Source organism: Schistocerca gregaria, chromosome 2 (assembly GCF_023897955.1).
Source record: "Schistocerca gregaria isolate iqSchGreg1 chromosome 2, iqSchGreg1.2, whole genome shotgun sequence".
Lineage (NCBI taxonomy): Eukaryota > Metazoa > Arthropoda > Insecta > Orthoptera > Acrididae > Schistocerca > Schistocerca gregaria.
In genome coordinates this window covers 813,633,796-813,654,613 of record NC_064921.1, presented here as the reverse complement: position 1 = coordinate 813,654,613, position 20,818 = coordinate 813,633,796, and the positions used below count along the sequence as shown (strand labels likewise).

General features: G+C 43.8%; 1 protein-coding gene across 1 annotated transcript in view; it reads right to left on the bottom strand.

The window, feature by feature from the left end:
• LOC126335987 (uncharacterized) overlaps positions 1 to 19,833 on the bottom strand; it is a 152,736-nt gene extending 132,903 nt beyond the window's left edge. Inside the window, exons 1-3 of the mRNA XM_049999464.1 lie at positions 19,804 to 19,833; positions 18,047 to 18,456; positions 69 to 513 (exon numbers count right to left, since the gene is read on the bottom strand). Coding sequence (XP_049855421.1) covers positions 69 to 513; positions 18,047 to 18,456; positions 19,804 to 19,833 — 885 coding nt within the window. The remainder of the gene's footprint in view (positions 1 to 68; positions 514 to 18,046; positions 18,457 to 19,803) is intronic.
• Between the last annotated feature and the right edge of the window lie 985 nt (positions 19,834 to 20,818).

Below are 20,818 nucleotides of genomic sequence, written 5' to 3'. Positions count from 1 at the left end.
TGGCCGGCACATGAGACTGTTGTGAGTACTTACTTTAAAATCTGTTGATGAGTGCGGATACAGTTTACCAGTGTCGTGTACCCTAAATGCTCTGTAGCGGTCGTCTTTGGCGGCTGGTACGCTTCGCACGAGGATAGGGGCCCGTCGGTGATTTCGGGAGGGCCGTCGCTCTGGTGGTCCCTCCCCAGGCTAGACAGACGCCAGTTGAGCAGTCGGAACTGCGCCGTGACGTGCGTCATGATGCTGGCGAAGAAGCAATCGAGGCCGACGCTGATGTAGATCCAGTAGAAGGTGGACGCGAACTCGACGCCGTAGGCGAGCTCGTAGAGCGGCAGAGGGCCGGCGTCGAGCCCGCGGATCTGGCTGAAGGGCAGCAGCCGCTGGGCGGAAGAGCCTCGTAGGACGAGCGGGAGGGCCGCCCACAGGAAGAAGATGGTCGTCACGTAGCCCAGCAGCAGGAGCGTCAGCCGCGGGGCCAGGCGGCGGCGCCGCTCGTACGCCTCGCCCATCTGTCTGGCAGAGGACGACGTACTTTTTTAATTTTTTTAAAGTCTGATTTCATTCTCCTGCCCCATATGGGCAGGGAAGGACTGGCAGCGGTACAATCCGCCGCTCTTCAGCCGAGTGATACATTTAATAAAAAAAATGAAAATGATACATATAAAGAGCGATAAAAGGGGACATAAGAACACAATAAGGAGAGACAGTGGGGGTTGAAATACAGGGTGTTACAAAAAGGTACGGCCCAACATTCAGGAAACATTCCTCACACACAAATAAACAAAAGATGTTATGTGGACATGTGTCCGGAAACGCTTAATTTCCATGTTAGAGCTCATTTTAGTTTCGTCAGTACGTTCTTCCACCTACGCTCTCTATGGAGCACGTTATCATGATTTCATATGGGATGCTCTCTGCTAGAACATGTGCCTTTACAAGTACGACACAACATGTGGTTCATGCACGATGGAGCCCCTGCACATTTCAGTCGAAGTGTTGGTACGCTTCTCAACAACAGATTCGGTGGCCGATGGATTGGTAGAGGCGGACCAATTCCATGGCGTCCACGCTCTCCTGACCTCAACCCTCTTGACTTTCATTTATCGGGGCATTTTAAAGCTCTTGTCTACGCAACCCCCGTACCAAATGTAGAGTCTCTTCGTCCTCGTGTTGTGGACGGCTGTGATACAATAAGCTATTCTCCAGGGCTGCATTAGCGCATCAGGGATTCCATGCGACGCAGGATGGATGCATGCATCCTCGCTAACGGACGACATTTTTAACATTTCCTGTAACAAAGTGTTTGAAGTCACGCTGGTACGTTCTGTTGCTGTGTGTTTCCATTCCATGATTAATGTGATTTGAAGAGAAGTAATAAAATGAGCTCTAACATGGAAAGTAAGCGTTTCGGGACACATGTCCACATAACATATTTTCTTTCTTTGTGTGTGAGGAACGTTTCCTGAAAGTTTGGTCGTACCTTTTTGTAACACGCTGTATACACGTACACACGAACGTTTATTGTGAGACAAATAGTTCAAATGGCTCTGAGCTCTATGGGACTTAACATCTGAGGTCATCATTCCCGTAGACTTAGAACTACGTGAACCCAACTAACCTAAGGACATCACACACATCCATGCCTGAGGCAGGATTCGAACCTGCCACCGTCACAGCAGCACAGTTCCCTACTGAAGCGCCTAGAACCGCTCGGTCACAGCGGCCGGCTATTGTGAGACACTTAAAAAAGTAGTCCACATAAAGTAAAAAAACACAGCTGGCGATGTAAGTAGGCTGTTTAGGTTTTCATATTGGTAACGCCACGTAGCGCGTAGCGTTGCGCAGTTGGAGGTGAGCCGCCTGCAGTGGTGGATGTGGGGAGAGAGATAGTGGAGTTTGAGAGCGGATCATCTGGACGTGTGTCCATCAGAGACAGTAAATTTGTTAGCCTGGACTTTTGAACACTATTAAGGTAAATACATTGTTTGTTCTCTATCAAAATCTTTCTTTTGTTAAGTATGTCTATCAGTAGTTAGAATCTTTTATTTAGCTGGCAGTATTGACGCTCGCTATATTGCAGTAGTTCGAGTAACGAAGATTTTTGTGAGGTAAGTCATTCATGAAAGGTATAGGTTATTGTTAGTCAGGGCCATTCTTTTGTAGAGATTATTGAAAGTAAGATTGCGTTGCGCTAAAAATATTGTGTGTCAGTTTAGTGTTGATCAGAATAGGTAAAGAGCGGAATGTCTGAGTTCTGCTCAGCTGTTTGAAAATCAAATAATGTAAGAGGTTCATCAGTATAGTAATTCATAAATTTTTCTAAGGGGATGTTTCAGCGATTTGCGTAGCATGTAAAAAACAATGAACTCATAGGCACAAGTTAAAAGTTGGCCACCAGAATTAAAACACTCCTAAAAGACGACACTTAAAAACCACTGCACGAGACGGAGCACACGTCATGAAGAGTAAAACCTGGTAAGAAGGATCTGCCGAGTGAGGGGAGGTCTCAGCGGAGGGAAAAGACTGGACAGGAGGGGCAGAGGGGGATGTGGCTGGAGAGGGTGGGAGGAAAAGCAAGGGGGGGGGGCGATGGTGCACCAAGGCGCAGGAGACGGACGGGCTGGGAGATGGGGATGGAAGGCAAGGCAGGAGTGAGCGCAGAGATGTAGAAAAGGGAGGGGTGAAGGAGGAAGGAAGAAACCGCTCAGGGGAAGGGGAAAGGGAGCTCTGAGAAGGTGGGGAAGGTGAGGTAGGAGGGATAGATATCAGGGCGAAGCTCATCATCCGGGAAGGGTAGCATTGGAAAAAGAGGTAGATGGTGTGGAGATGGAGAGAGGGCGTGGCACAATGGTAAAGACGCAGCAACAGGGGGTGGGGAAGTCGAGTAAGCGGGCGACGTACAGGGTGCGGATGTGTTTCAGGAAAAGGAGGAGATGTCAGAAGGGGATGAGGTCGTATCAACGTGTAAATTCAGACTGTTAGCTGTAGCAGCACACATGTGAAAAACAACCGAGCATAAAAAGAACGGAAAGAGAAATAAGCTTCCTGGAGTCAGCTTATGAATTAAATGTCAAAATCCTGAATGCAAGACTTAAAAATGTCATGGAAAAGGCTAATACCTGAAGAAATGTTCTCGCATTTACTTTAGACGAACTTCGTTTATATAATTGAGGCTACATATTTTGACGATGATTTGCGTTCTATTCAAGTCTAGTGATTTTTAACATTTGGCACTTGAAAATGGCTTAAGGCTGTAAACTAGTATGTGGTAAAAAATTTGTTGTACACTCAAATGGCGGTTACATGTACCAAATAAACATTGACAATGTTTTTACGTTTCCACAAGTTACAGAAAAGAGACGAGAGTTCAGTATAGAAAATCATCTTGCTTTTTTTGGATTTTGAGAAAGCTTTCGCCGCGCGGTTAGAGGCGCCATGTCATGAATTGCGCGGACCCTCCCGCCGGGGTTTCGAGTCCTCCCTCGGGCATCGGTGAGTATGTTGTCCTTAGGGTAAGTTAATTTAAATAGTGTTTAAGTCTAGGAACCGATGACCTCAGCAGTTTGGTCTCTTAGGAATTCACACACATTTGAATAGAAGGCTTTCGATAATGTGGATAGAGAAATTCTATGGAATATCGTGGTTGAACGAGCCTATCCAATTGGAGGAGTAGAAATGGGTACACGACGTGCTACTCAATGGCACTTGAATATCCAGTGGTACGTGGGACGCTACATCCATGCTGCGAGGGTATGACAAGCCAGTAATTCATAACTTCTGATCGGAAATTCCATTCGCAACGTTTCAGTGCTCCGACAAATCGAACAGGGGACTAAACGCGCAACCGTGGCCGTGTAGCGAACTACGACGTATCATAACAGGCAGTACACTGTGACTGGAGCTCACGTATCGTGCAAACTTAGAATAAGTAGCTGCTCTAAACATCACAATATTTGCTCAGTGTTAATTACCTGCACACCTTCTTATCATTCGGAGCACAGACATGCAACTGGACGATGAATGTTGCAACCAAAGAAGAAAAAATTGAAATGATCCTAATTTACGGAGAATGTATGAGAAATGTTGAGAGTGCTGTTGCCTTACATGCCGAGCGTTTTCCAGAGAAAGCTCGCTCTTGTTCGTTTTTTTTACAAGGCTGTGAACGCCTTATGTCTGATGGCAGTGTGCAGACTGGCAAAAGGAAACGAAGCAAACGTGTTACAGGAAAAGTTAATGAAACAGCTATACTAGCACTAGCGCACCACAACATCTTGACTCAAAATGGTATACTCAGAGCTAAACAAAGCAGTAGGCTTTTACCAGAAATGTTGACCCTTAGAAAATGTGTCTAATAGCATATTTTAAATACGACAGTATCTCATCTTAGGCACTGTATAACATTAAAACACTTGATAATGGCAACTTAAAGCCGAAATCATGATCTTGTAAACGTAACACTGCAAATAAAAAAAAAAACAGTCTAATGGTGGTACTGACCTTAAAGAGATATTCTAACAAAGTTTGTGAACCATGTTACAAGATCAAACCACAGAAATGGACTGTCAACAGAGCTGCAGAGGCCAGGCAGTGTCCGTGGAGGAGGCAGCTGGTCGGTTGCAGGCGGTGGTGCCATAGTGGAGCAGATGTCCGTTTGTAGCTCTGGCATGACGTGAACTACCTCTGCATGGCAGTGTGCAGACCTAATACTGTTGCGCGGCTAAATATCGCAGGAACTATTTTACGTTATGTAGGTTGTGGACGTAAATAGGTCTCCCCAGGTCCGCGACCCTTGATGGTGCTGCAAGGACCTCCCAGTGGAACCGCTGTAAAACTATTTTCTTGTGTCGAGCGGTTGCGTGAGATTTAGGCAGCCTGTGACGTTGTTGTGCCAAATGAGTTGTCGGCCTTACAGGCGGAATGCCGCACCATGTCAGTTAGCCATAAAATTGCAACGTCGTGAAGATTGCATGCGACAAACGTGTACTACGTGCTTGGGGTGGAAATGGTTAGCCTCAACGGCCAACTTCGGTAAATTTCAGTAACAAGACGTTAGGAGAGAGATGCTTCCTATACGGCGAGATGTAAGGAGCTGCGCCACCCTGACGCTGCCTAAACACCGACAAGGTAATGAACGCACGCGATGCCGCATTTTTGAGTGCATAAGGTTTCACTCAGAACTGCAGAAGTCTCATCTATTACATCCCCGTTTTGCGTAATACTAGTGTCGATCGTCTATTAAAGCTCATGGTATTCACATTTGCTACGTAAGTTAAAATCTGAAATGTTATGATTTTTCTGTTATATAATTACTGAGAAGCCACATCAGCCACTGTAATTTACGACAAGTTAGCTAATTAATTAAACATAATTGAGGGTCACTGTAGACCATATTGATAGTTTTCTCTTTTGTGAAACTTAATTTAAACCTAGATTATAGATGTGATATGGCATAGGTCATCCGACACATTCAGGGAATATTCGTGATATGGCATAGGTCATCCGACACATTCAGGGAATATTCGTTCATATTTTTGTTCAATGCAGTTGGTTTTTACCGTCTTGTATTAAAACATTGCCTTTTATCAATAGTGCAATTTATAAACAATGTTTTGTGACTAGATTAAAATTTCCAATAGTAAACTTAACTGTTTCTTCGACGTTATTTTACCAGTTAACTAAAAATAGGAAAGCCTTGAACCCCTTCCACTAAATTTAGTTAGTATTAAGATTCTTTTACAGGGAGTGCAGTGGAACTGAGGCTGAAAACGTTAAGTATTTGGTTATATCATCGCTAGTCTCACTGAACTCTTCTGAACTCTACATGTCATGTGCGGTCTGGTGTTTCGTTACAAACAACAGGTCCCAGGTTCAAACTAGTCAATTCCCTAAAAAACACGCTCAGAGCGTCGTTGCACAAAAGTGGTAGGGAGACACGATATAGAACAAACAGACACCATGCAGAATGTTAGAAAATGGCGACCCTGCCAGGATGGTAAAATCCCATGATTGAAGGTCGACCTCATGCCTAACTAGGTCAGAAAAATAAACTGTTAAAAAATTTCGTAATAGAAATTTTTTTAAAGGCATAAATAGTTGAAAACAGTAGATGCAGCAATAGATAGTAAGAAAGTGTTCAATAGATAGTGAGACATTCTAGCAGAGACAATAGCATAATTGAGTTATGAATTTCAATATTGTTAGAACTAAGTTTTCTCCTCAAAGCAAGCGCACAGGTGGCGGATACATCGTTGACGAGTTGGTTCTGACCCAACAAGTAAGTGAATGGATTGTCAGTCTTGGGTATAAAAAGTGTCAAGTCGTGTGAACAAAAAGTTTATGAAAAGCATGAGGTCGTATGAGCGCGTGTTGACGCCAAGTGGGGCGCGTGAATTGCTTTTAAGACATAAAATAAGGGATTCGGAAAGATTAGCAATGGCAGATCGAGACCTTGACCGAATTGAGGTAGAGACCCAGCATGAAAATGGACAGAGAATAGAGGACAGTACAACAGACGATGCAGTATCGCGAGAAATAGGACATATAACGTACCATAACGATGATAATGTACATCAAGGCATCGAAAACGTAAGTCGGCAAACGACAAAGGAGCAGGAAAGTAGAGAGACAGTAGATGAGGATTCTAACTTGCGTCTTGAATACGTAGAACCCATAGTACAAGTAATCAGAGCTCCCTCACCACAGAGTACAAGGAATGCGAGCACAAACGTGTCACAGCACAGTTCAATGCAATCGGTTGCGAACCAACACTTGGGCGAAAACACAGAGCGTAGGACGTCGGAAGAAAACGCAATAGGACCCACCAATCTGGCAGAATTATTACAACAAATTACGGAAACCATGACAAGGCAAAATAAAGACATAGCGTACCAAATTCAAATTCAGAATGCAGAAACCGCGAGACAAATGCGTGCGATTAAAGAACAAAACAAAAAAAAAATCAGTTACACCTAAGTCATATTGAAGATGAGGCAAAAGAATCTCGAGAAGTGATAGGAAACTTAATAACAGGTCACAATCAACTGAGAACAGACATTGACAAGGTACAAGCGGACATAGAAACATTAAGTAATGACACTCAGGACGAGATCAAAACATTACGTAACAACACCCAGGGAGAAGTCAAGAAACTAAAGAAACAGATAAACGAAATTACTAGACAAGCAGCAGGTACAGCGCGTGAAGTTGTTGAAAACTGTGTTACACAAACGTATCACAAAAGCAGCACTGAAAAGATAAGATAACCGCATAGTCAAAATAGAAGCGCGAACGAAGCGACAATTTCAGAAATTGTGAACAGAGTTGTTGCAAACCATTGAAGAGCGTAGTGAACAGGATCGAACAAGCACAGAGTCTGCAACCACATCCGTATCTGTAACAGCACCGAAAAAACAAGCAATTAACCAAGATATTACGCATTTGCGATTACAATCACAGGCGGAAAGTAACATACGCGAAATCAGACAGCCTGCACAGCAACAAACACGTTTCGAAATTATTGATGAACAAACGTCATCACAAACACATGCGGAACCACAAATGTATGTTTCAAGACAGTTTGGATCTTGCAATGAAGCAGCAAGGTTAGCCAGACAAGATACCGAACCAATACGAGACAATGGAAAGCCAGGTCGCGAAGAGTACAGTGCAATACATTCAGCTACACGTTCACAACCGATGGAAGAAAAAAATTATTGCGTACCACTCCGACGATACTACGCAAGGGTAGGCGAAAGTTACAGTGGACAATATCCAATGGGTCTACCACAACCGGAAAGAACGACGGGAGAAATGGTCAAAAATAAAAGTGGTGAAGAATCGCGAATTTCATATCGAACTATGACGAAGTACGACAACGATCATTTCCTCACACTCAGAAAATTTCAGCACTTTCGTGAAGGAAACTCATTACATCCACGAACTTTTATTGATCAATTCCGAGTAGGATTACCAGAACACTGGACGCTAGCACACAAATTAGACTTTATATGTGCACACATGTCAGGAACAGTCGCAGAAACCATGCAGAATGTTGCAGCGACATGCCGATCGTACGAAGATTTCAGAGAGAAGTTTCTCTCACGAGATAGGTCCAGCGATGCACAGAACAGAGTGAAGTACGAATTATTACAGAACCCATATTTTGAAAATTCAGGAGAGAAGAATCCCGTGAAAATTTTCGAATTAATGGCAAAGAAAAATCAATGCTTAGATGTACCACATAGCGACGGAGAGTTGATTAAATTATGCGCGATGAAGCTACCATTGAAATACCAGCAATCATTAGTGGGTCGCGGAGGCAATGACGTCGAAGCATTTAAAGGTATTCTAAGGGAACTAGAGTTCATATTTTTGGAAGATGACGCAAGAAAAAGACGAAGCGCACGTCAAAACGAAAGCAAAAAGCAGTGGAATCCACAAGACACAGTACGAAGAAACAATAATTACGAACCACATGATAACTTCGCACCAAGAAACGACAATAGATTTCAACAAAGAACCGGTTATGGATTTAGAAGAGAATATGGCAATAACTATAATTCACCCAGAAACGGCAACAACTATTACAGACGGAATAACGACAACCGGAACGGGTACTGGAGAACCAATAGACCGACAAATTATCAACAAAGAAACCACTATCAACAAGGTGAACAAGAAAAGAGAATACAGATAGAAGAGGAGGAGGTAAGACCACCAAACCCCGATAAACGTTCGCATTGACAGCTAAGCGCCCATGCCAAAGAGAATGACGCACCGACCCAGGACAATTGCAGCACCTTGAACAGACAAGTAAAAACCTTACTACGAGAAGAGAAGAAGGAAGAAACAAATCCACAGGGGCCAGATGAAAACGAAGACAAGAAAATAGCACTGTCGTGTTGGGACGAAATTGGGAGAATACTGACGAGGAAGATGAATTACCAGAGGCATGCACAACGAATGTAGGAGGAAAGGACGAAGTAATGAGTATCGCAGAGCTATTTGATATGGAAACCAGGGAAAGCGAATTCAATGAGGATAATGGGCAGTCAACAGAAGTTGAAAATAAGTTACTAGTGGGCACACAACACAACGTATATAATGATGGAAGTTATGAAGCGATAATTAGAGCATTTAGATGCGATTATGTGGAAGTAGCGACGAAGAAGGAGAAGATACACGAGGATGAGGAAAAAGTAGAGGATGTTGAAGAAAGCGTAAATGAAGAAATAGAGAAGAGGAAATAAAAGAGAGAGAAGTAGCACTCGAAGCTTATCCTACAGAAAGTTCGAATTCACAAGGGAAATTCCTAAAAAGACTCATGTATGATTCAGTGGAGGATTCGTTGATGCAAGAAGAAGAAGAACAGAACCAACCCTTTCAAATTCAACCAATTGTGAAGGACATGGTAAAGCGTATCCCAGTCAATATTGTAATTGATAGCGGAAGTGAACTGACTGCGATCACAGAAAATTTATTGATGCAGTGTAATGCCAATGAGGAACTGCCAGTTCTGAAAACACGTAAGATTAAAGTAAGAGGTCCTATTAGAAACAATGCTGCGGAAATTACGAGACAAACAAGGTTAACTCTTTCGTGCCAAGGTCAAAAGATCGAAGCCAACTTCGTGATTATACCTAAACTAACTGTAGATTTGATTATAGGTGCAGATTTTTTAAATGAGAGACGAGCGATAATAGATATGGGGAAAGGTAGCGTAACATTCGGGAATGTCACACTTCTGTTTGAGCAAAAGCTAAAACTAGAAGAAATACCAGTTATAAACAAACAATTAAGAATGATGCGAGATAAGGAGGATGACGAATTAGAATGGTATGCACAAAAGGGGGAATCGCCTCAACTCATGTTAGAAGTCTATAAAGAAATCGACGAAAAATTGCAAGAAGTTCAAGGTATTTCGGAACGCAGTAAAAGAGAATTAGAGGGTATTTTACGAGATGCAGCAGACGTATTTTTACCTAAGACTGGCAGTATTAAACACTTTCAGTACAAGTTTGAAGTAAAACAGCGCAAACCATTAGAGTACCACCCTATAAAATCCAATTAAGCTACAGGAATAAAGTATTCCAGGAGATATCTAAATGTTAGATGACGATATTATTGAACCAGCTACCTCCACATATAACAGCCCGCTCCATATTGTAGAAAAACGAGATGAGAGCATCAGGTTAGTGCTTGATTCCAGACAGATCAACACAATCATAATCACTGAGACAGATCGCCCTGTTATGTTGATGATGTGATAATAGCAGAACCCACTTTGGAACATCACAACGACACATTAAATCAGTTTTTACAGATCATGAAAGAGCATGGGGTCACAGTAAATATAACAAAATCCAAATTTGGAAGGCGACAGGTCAAATTTCTAGGATACATATTTTCCGAGAAAGAGGTAACGCCCGACCCAGAAAAACTAACGGCCGTCAAAGAATTCTGTACTCCATATAATAAGAAAACTCTCAGAGGATTTCTAGGTCTCACCGGATTCTATAAAAAAATTATTTGGATCGACTCTCTCGCAACACAACGCCTATGTGCATTGACTGAAAAAAACACGCCATGGGTATGGGATCAACAAGCCAATGAAGAATTTTTGAAAGTGAAAAATGCACTAACAACAGCACCGATTTTAGCACATCCTGATCTAACACAAAATTTTTGTATGGCCACTGAGAGCGCGAAAACAGGGTTAGGAGTTGTGTTATTCCAAGAATACGAACAGACAGGGCTAAGATCATATAGAACAATTGCATTTGCCAGTCGGGTACTCACAAAAAGCGAGAAAAACTATTCAATCACGGAGCTGGAAGCATTGGCCATTGTATGGGGCATCCAACAATTTCGATATTTCCTATTTGGAAGATAAACAAAAGTATACACTGACCACAAAGCATTAGAATTTCTGTTATCCGCCAAACTAACTCATGGGAGGTTAGCCAGATGAATGTTAATACTACAAAAATTTGACTTCACTATTACACACATACCAGGACCAACGAATGTATTAGCAGATGCTTTATCACGATGTCCACAGGGTACATCCAATAACATAGGTTTGGAAGCAGCAGAAGACCAGTTTACAATGTACTATATGAAACAAGTACCTTTCGAAAACTACATTACGACAGCATTGAAAAACGTAGGCAAAAAACAGGACAAGGATCCCGAAATACTAGGAATCAAACACAAGTGGAGAAGTAAGGATTTTCCAGACATTCGACAGCACTATCTTGTAAAAAACAATGTTTTATTTTTTAGACGAAATGTTGCAACGAATGAATGGTTAATTTATATCCCAGATGAACTAATTAATAAGTACATATGGTATACACATTTAAGTAATGGCCACTTTGTACCAAATAAATGCTTTTTAAAAATAAGACATACAAGCCATTTTCCTAATATGGAAAGACGAATTAGAACAGTATTAGTCAAATGCAAAAAATGTATGTGGGCTAAACACGTCACTTTCCAAACCAAACCACATATGTTTCCAATAATCCCTAAAAGATTGAAAACAAGTAGCTGCAACAGATTTGATGGGGCCCCTCCCATGCACAAAAAATGGATATATTTTCATATTTGTCGGTTTGAAACTTACTTCTAAATATGTTACCTTGACACCATTAAGACGGGCAACAGGTCTTACTATAAGTAAAGCATTTAGACAAGATTTTCTGAGACAAGTAGGTCGAGTGGAACGAATAATTTCGGATAATGGCCCACAATACAAATCAGTGCAATGGCGGAACACGTTAAAACAACACAAAATAAAACCCATCTACATATCTAAGTACAAACCTAGCGTAAATTCAGCAGACCAATCTATGAAGGACATAGGCACTTTATGCCGATTATATGCAGGCCAAAGACACAACACTTGGGATATATACCTTAAAGATTTTCAAGAAGTAATAAATGAAATGCCACACAGCACTACACTGCTACCTTCAGTTACTGTTCTTAAAAATATTGAACCCCCAAACATAACCAGAGAAAATGTTAGATTTCCTATTGTACCACATAGACAGCACAAACAAGTCATAGCAACAGCACTCTCCAACATCAGAAAGGCAGCCATTAAAAGAAAAGAAAGAGGAGATAGAACAGCAATTAAAAGAACATTCCCAGTAGGCCAGAAAGTATTTGTAAAAACACACCATCTCTCCAGCAAACAGAAACACAAAATACGTAAGTTTAACGCTGCATACAAAGGACCTATCATAACTAACCGAATTGCTCATAAGGCTGTGGAACTAATGAACCCAAAAACAGGCAAAACCTTAGGACTTCATCATGTGAGCCATATCAAAAAGTTTGAAGATTAATTTTATTACTGGTAAATAATCAGTACAATATTTCAAGATTATGTTGCAGATAAGATCGTCAGGAGAAAGAAGAATGAAGAGAGAGGAAGGTGGGAAAAAGAAAGTAGCTTCAATAAAAACAAAAACAAAAATAACACCAATAGTACCATAGATTAAGGTGAAGGGATAAGGCGTAGATAGTCTAACAGCATGAAATACTAAAATGGTATACACCACGACACTACACAAAAATAAAAAACGAATTTGAGTATTCTTGTCGACGTTAAGACTCAAAATATCTTAGAATTGTAACATGGAAAGGGTGCCGAAATTTGCAAAGCTTTTAAGAAGGCGTAAAACAATGTACTAGACATATGTTAAATGATTATAAGTAAAACTTTTTGTAAGAACCATTGTAAAAACTCCAGCAAGGACGAGATGCAATGACCTACAAGTTGCAATGAGAGAAGTACCAAGAAAGGAAAGGACGTAATTAGTAAGACACGATTCCTACAAGGCAGAAGCGTCGAGAGAAGGGGAAGGACAGCGAGACCAACAGAAGGTCCTTGTAGCCGAAGTGGACAGTAAATAAATCTGCTGCCAAGCTGAACCACAGGGTGGCGGAACCCTGCTGGGACAGAACACAGAACCACACAGTGGCGGAACCCTGCAGAGACACGACAGGACACCGAACGCCAGAAGGGTCTCCGAACGCCCCGACTCAGCGGAGCGAGCAAAAAACGGCCCAACGAGAAGACCGCTTGATCAAGCCACCACTGGCAAAAGATATGTGTAAAAGTCACACTACTGCTATTAAACAGCACGCTGATGTACGAAACTGAAGAAAACTTCCACAAAGTAAAAATGACACGCCCAAACAATTTATCTAACTGTTACTAAGAGGAGAACTTCAAAGCGACTAGTTATCAATAAATATTTCCATATCCTGCCCAGAGAAGAACCAAGAAGCAAGTAAGGAGCGTAAACATTGGACTATTGCACAGTGGAAAAATGTTGTGTGGATTGAAGACTGACGGTACACAATGTGGTGTCCGATGGCAGGGTGTGGATATGGTGAATTCCCGCTGAACGTCATCTGCCAGCGTGTGTAGTGCCAACAGTAAAATTCGGAGGTGGTGGTGTTATGGTGTGGTCTAATTTTTCATGGAGGGCGCTTGCACCCCTTGTTGTTTTGCGTGGCACTATCACAGCACAGACCTACATTGATGTTTTAAGCACCTTCTTGCTTCCCTCTGTTGAAGAGCAATTCAGGGATGGCGATTGCATCTTTCAATGCGATTGAGCATCTATTCATAATGCACGTCCTGTGGCGGAGTAGTTACACGACAATAACATCCCTGTAATGGACTGGCCTGTACAGAGTCCTGACCTGAATCCTACAGAACACCTTTCGGATGTTTTGGAACGCCGACTTCGTGCCAGGCCTCACCGACCGACATCGATACCTCTCCTCAGAGCAGCAATCCGTCAAAAATGGGCTGCCATTCCCCAAGAAACCTTCCAGCAAAGGATTGGATATATGCCTGCGAGAGTGGAAGCTATCGTCAAGGCCAAGGGTGGGCCAACACCATATTGAATTCCAACGTTACCGATAGAGGGCGCCACGAACTTGTAAGTCATTTTCAGCCAGGTGTCGAGATACTTTTGATCACATAGTTTATGTGCATCAATTGGCTTGTGAACAGCACCGACCGTTCGTATCCTGTACCGTTACTGGTAACGAGGAATGGTGTCTTTATGTTAAAATAAGGGGAAAACAGGATTGGTTGAGGCTAAAAAAAGTATCTCGTTCCATACAGAGACCTGCGGGCATCAACAAAAGATAATGTTATGCATATGGAGGCACAGCGACGGTGTGGTGACCTACTAAGAATTACTTCCCCGAGGTGTAACCGTCTCGCAAACGCAGTTCAGGAACAACGACCAGGAAGACTGTATGAAGTGGCGCTTTACCACGAAAACGCCCGCCCGCATTCTGCTAGGCTGACAAACAAAACTTTAGTGGAGTTCCGTTGTGAAGTCATTCCGCAGCCACCTCACTCACCTGATCTTACAGCCTCGGATTTCACCTTTTCCGCTCTCTGTTGAACAATCTTCAACGAACTTCCTTTCCGGATGAAAATACGCTCCGAACATGACTCGACGAGTTCTTTGTCTCAAATCCGCATGATTTCTACAGTCGTGGAATAGAAAAGTTACCCCAGCATTGGCAGTCTGTTATAAGTAGTGAAGGAGAATATACACCGTGTACAAAATTAAAGCAGCAAACCGAAATTTTGCAAGGTTGTGTTTATTTTGTAGCAAAACAGTATAATTATGTAATAGTAAAGTAGGAGCAATATAAAGAATGCAGAACGTAAACAACTGAAACACGCCTAACGGTAGACAAAAATGTTCTTCGTTTTTTCCAACTTAACGGATTCATTCACACATTCCAACAACTGGTTAACGCACTCAGTATTGGGTCTGGCCACCTGTGGTAGCAATACAGGCCTGAAAAAGCGACTAGGCGTGGTGTGAATGACTTTATCAATATCATGTTTAGGCAAATAACGCCGATTCTTCGTGCGGCGCTGCTCGCAAGTATTGGAGAGTGGTTGGTGGATGCTGATGCGATGCAACCCGTGTCTCTAGTGCATTCCAGGTGTGCCCTATGGGATTCAAATCGAGAGAGCGAGTAGGCCACGCCATGTGTGCAATATTTTCCGTTTCCAAGAAAACATCAACCACGCTTGCTCTACTGCAATACGGAGGCTCGGCTCACACCACCTCGGAAGAACCGCGTAAGGTCACAAGATCTCGTCACGATACCTGACCGCAGTTAAACCTTGCCGATTTAACAGTACACTTTCATGAAGGGATGTTGGAGTGGTCAACATAATCCTATCTCACACCATTAGGAAACATCGTCGATATCACTCTTCCGACAATGGCTGGGTCCCGAAATCGTGTTCCACGTTCTCTACAGATGCGGATCCGATGAGAATCACTGTCCAGGCCAAATAGGGACTCATTTGTGAAAATAGCTTTGGTCCACTATTCGAATGTCTAGGTGGAATGTTGACGACCCCACTCTACAGCAGGTCTCTGACAATAAGGGCCACTCTACTGAAGCCTTTTGTACACTCTCTGCCTCTGTACAACACGTCCAGTGTATGCTGCGAGGCCAGATGCCAGTTGCCGTGCAGTACTAAGGTGGTACCGTCGTTCCCTTAGAACCAAATAACGGTCCTCTCTTTCTAATCTTACACGTAGTCAGTCCCGACCTGGTCTTCGAGGTAGTTTCTATCTCTGTAAACTGTCGCCACTTTCGAAAGATAACAGAACGATTCACATTAAGCCATCGGGCCACATCAGTTAGCGACTGTCCTGCTTCCATTATTCCCGTGGCCCTCTTCCGCAGAGAGCCTGGTGGGTGTCTTCTCTGTGGAATACTGCATCGTCTGTGACTGTGTACACAGCGATTGTGGATGTGAGACTACCCGGCAAATACTACCCCGTTTGATAGGTGCCCTCATTTCTTCGTTTGCGTGGTTGTCCGTTGACCAGAATGGCATCTGCCGTGCAGGACACGATCGTACGGACATCTGTTGACGGTTTGTATGATTTTACCTTGAATTAGACTCAGGGCGAGGTCATTGTGGTTCCTTGCTTTAATTTTGGACACCACTGTAGCCTGCCGTAGTGACCGAGCGGTTCTAGGCGCTACAGTCTGGAACCGCGCGACCGCTACGGACTAAGGTTCGAATCCTGCCTCGGTCATGGATGTGTGTGATGTCCTTAGGTTAGTTAGGTTTAAGTAGTTGTAAGCTCTAGGGGACTGATGATCTCAGAAGTTAAGTCCCATAGTGCTCAGAGCAATTTTTAGAACACCACAGTATTATTGATGACTAAAGTCTCTGTTGTGTTTATTACACTTATGCTGCGAACTTATGCACCAACCAAATTTGTTTAGTTTTTAATTTACACAACAAGTTCCTTAGGACCAAATTGAGGAGCAAATATCCGAGGTCATGGAACGTGTCAGTACATGAAATTACAAAACTAAAGTAATAACGCTTAAAAATAAAGTTTTTATGAAACCAAAAAAGTCAAGCCACAAGTTTAAGTAAATGCAATCAACAATACACCATAAGAGTCAACTTAAATTTTAAAGGAACTCCTCGACAGAATAGAAGGACTGATCCACGAGGACACTCTTCAGTTTCGATTTGAAAGCGCCTGGATGAGTGCTAAGATTGTTGATTTCTTGTAGTAGCTTGTTGAAAAGGGATGTAGCACTACACTGCACACCTTTCTGCACAAGAGTTAAGGAAATCCGGCCCCAATGCAGATTGTATTTCTGCCTAGTATTAACTAACTGAAAGCCGTTTATCTTTGGCAATAAGCTGATATTGTTAGCAAGAAATAACAGTAAAGAATGTATATATTGAGAGGCCAATGTAAAAATACCCAGACTCGTGAACAGGGGTTGGCAAGAGGTTCGCTAACTTACACTACTTATTGCCCGAATCGCCCGCTTCTGAGCCAAAAATATCCTTTTAGAATGGGAAGTGTTACCCAAAATATAATACCATACGACATAAGCTAGCCGGCCGGTGCGGCCGTTCGGTTCTAGGCGCTTCAGTCTGGAACCGCGTGACCGCTACGGTCGCAGGTTCGAATCCTGCCTCAGGTATGGATGTGTGTGATGTCCTTAGGTTAGTTAGGTTTAAATAGTTCTAAGCTCTAGGGGACTAATGACCACAGATGTTAAGTCCCATAGTGCTCAGAGCCATTTGAACCATTTGACATAAGCTAATGAAGATAAGCAAAGTAGACTAATTTTCGTGGCGAACGATCACTTACTTCAGATACCGTTCGAATAGTAAAAACGGCAGCTTTAAGTCTTTGAACAAGATCCTGAACGTGGGCTTTCCACGACAGTTTACTATCTATCTGAACAACTAGAAATTTGAACTGTTCAGTTTCACTAAACATATGCCCATTTTGTGAAATTAAAAAGTCTGTTTTTGTTGAATTGTGTGTTAGAAACTGTAGCAACTGAGTCTTACTGTGATTTAGCGCTAATTCAATTTCCACAAGCCGTGAAGGACACTGTTTGAAACCGAGCCACTGTTACACAGAACATTCTTCACTGCCAAGCTAGTGTCATTAGCAAACAGAAATATTTTAGAGTTACCAGTAATACCAGAGGGCATATCATTAATGTAAATAAGGAAAAGGAGTGGCCCAAACACTGATTCCTGAGGCACCCCCATTTGACCGTACCCCACTCAAACCCAATATCACAGCCATTGACAACATCGAGAATAATGTCCTTTTGCTGTCTGCTGCTAAAATAAGAGGTGAACCAATTGTGAGCTACTCCCCATATTCTGTAATGGTTCAATTTGAGGAGCAACATTTTGTGATCAACACAATCAAAAACGCCTTAGTTACATCAAAAAATATGCCCAGGGCTCCAAACCTTTTGTTTAACCCAACCAGTAACTCACAGAGAAAAGAGAATATAGCATTTTCAATTGTTAAACGACTCCTAAAGCCGAACTGTACATTTGATAGCAACTGTGTGATATAAAATGATCAATTATCCTTACATACACAGCTTTTTCAAAACTTCATCAAGCACTGCTGACATAGAGTATATGCCAGAGACCATTCTCGACGATATCCGGAGCTAGTGCGAATACCTGGCGAACTCGGCCTGGCTGGAGACGAGCTGCTCCAGCATGCGCAGCAGGCGGCGGAACTCTCGCTGCCTGGAGAGGAAGACGGCGGCCTTGGCGATGCCGGCCAGCAGCAGGATGGCGTTGCCGAGGCTGGGCGACACCTGCTGCGCGTCGCCCCAGTAGGAGCGCAGGCTGAGCGCGCAGGTGCCCACGCCGGCCGCGCTGCACGCGAGCACCAGCGCCGTGTAGAGCGCGAACAGCCGGCGGCCGGCGCGGCCGCGCGGAGACCACAGGCCCGCGAAGCGCAGCACCAGCACGCTGGCGCCAGTCAGCGACGTGCCGCCGTCGCCGCCGACGACGACACTGCTGCTCCTAGCGTTCGTGTCCTGAAACCGCGCCAGAGTCTGCAGGCGCCTCGGCTTCTCACCGAACTGATTCAATGAACAACGTTCCACTGAGGTGAAAATTCGGGGGACAGCCATATCCACATAGATTAGTGGCGGTAGTATCGCGTACACGAGATAAAAAAGGGCATTGCGTTGGTGGAGCTGGCATTTGTACTCATGTGATTCGTGTGAAACGACTTCCGAAGGTATTATGGCCACACGGCGGAAATTTTAAGACTTTGAACGTGGAACGGTAGTTGGAGCAAGACGCATGGGACATTGCATACCGGATATCGTTAACGAATTTAATATTCCGAGATGCACAGTGTCAGGAGTGCGCCGACAATACCAAATTTCAGGCAATACCTCTGACCACGGACAACGCAGTGGCCAAATACCCTCCCTCAGCGACCGACAGCAGTGGCTTTTGCGTAGAGTTGTCAGTGGTGCTGCGCCACGAATAAGTACAGGCGCGGGTTGGAACAATTCTCGTAAATTTCGTGTAGCTATGGCTGGAAGGTAGTAGTTAAGGGACCAAATGTCACAAAGGTTGGCAGGCGCAGACGATGTTGATGTATTGCAAACGATTATGCGACGCAGGTTTACGACACCACTCACAGGCTAGAAGGCACGACCCGACAGGCACTGTCAGTGTCAAGTAATGAGGGCAGCACAGGGACAGACGTTCAGTGAAGAACCCGTACGTTGCAGTTACAATAATGCCTAGTGACCGGTGTGCAAAGGCCGAAGCAGGCTGAGGAAAGCTCACATTGTAACTATCAAAGAACACTCCACTTGTCCCCTCCAGAGGGACTACGTCAGAGGCATAGGGAAAAGACGTATAAATAAGCAAATCTGGAGGCTAAAAGCAGGCAATCCTGTCGCCATTCTATCTGGGTATAGAAACGGAGAGAATGACGATTGTTTACCTTGCAGGACAACCACGACGACCTTTTGGTGATGGATATCGGCGACAAACCGGCCCGCTGAAACTACCTCCAACCTCTGCTGTACCGTGCGCCGTAACTATGGCGAGGTGCGCCTCACCTTGGAGCTACACTGGCGCGAGGAGCGAGAGGGTTGCTGGCCACCGTTCTCCAAGTAGCATCGTCCGGCAGAAGGCAAATCTGTCATCCACACGGGCAGAGTTGTCTGCAGGCACTGAATGAGCAGCCCTGGGCGGCCAGAGCTGCTACAGTTCATCACAACAACTGCAGTCGGCTGCTTCCCTTTGGCGCTCTACATGGGGTCCACGAGTGGTGCTTGAGGGAGCAGTCAGCCGGCCACAGTGAATGCAAGCGGGAGCCACTTAGCCGTGGCGAGTGTAAGACTGCTACGTCAGCAGGTCTGGGCAGCCGGATGCTGTCACTGCAGATTCCGGCGCTCACGTACCGCTGACCCTCCTGTGCTGCGCGGTGCCATCACCGAGTTCAGTACAAGGCCAGCTGTGTACCTCCGATGTAATAAAGTCAGTGACGGTGACATTATTGCCTGTGTTTCTCCGCACGCTTCGCCAAGAGTCATCCCTCTCTCCCAGACCATACCTCTCGGTCGTTTTGGCATATTATAATCCCTCAGCTCAGGAAGTTGTAACAGTGCTCCAGGCCCAAAACTCCATATGTTCTGGTGTTTTCATTTGTTGTGAAATGTGTTGCAAATGATGAGAAATCAATTTGCGAGTTCATTGTTAATGCAGTTGTTGAACATAACTGCAGTGTCTCAGACACAGCTCTGCAACTAACTTGGCTGTAAATGTCACATGTATTAAAATATTCCACCCTATTATTTCATAGTTGAACGAATGAGTTAACTGCCAATCTTGGTGTGCATCGAAAACATAAAAAAACTGCAAGACCTGTTGAAGCTGCCCTCCACAGAAGAGGACGAAACCTTGGCTTTCAGCAAGAAATTCATTTAACCAAGGTGTAATAGCCAAGAATACTTTAATAAGCGGATACAATAACAGCCACCTTCACTAAATGGCACGTTCGTGCCAGGGTCCCACTGGGATTGGTCCTCGGACCCGTTTTGTGTAGTGTGTACACTGCAGACACTCCCACAGTCCCCTTTGCGACGGGTCAGGCTCTTATCGCGCAGTTTCCTTTCCCTGAAAGAAAATCCACCTACCTCGTTTCTTAGGTAGTTACTGCACTCGCCTCTCCTGATAGCAGCTACTGGAAAAATTGCAGAAAAGCAGTGTTGAAGAAACTGCAATTTAATAGCCGCTCACCGGAGGCCGCGATACATGTTTGCTGAAATACAATCTATGAGCAATCTTCCTAAATAAATTGAGTTATTGGAATGGTAGTAATTGTTTACTCAAACGAGAACGCGAAGTTGGTAATTCTATTTAAGCTCTTTATTGTCTTTAAGCCTGATCATCAGCCCGCTAATCTACGTTTGAAGA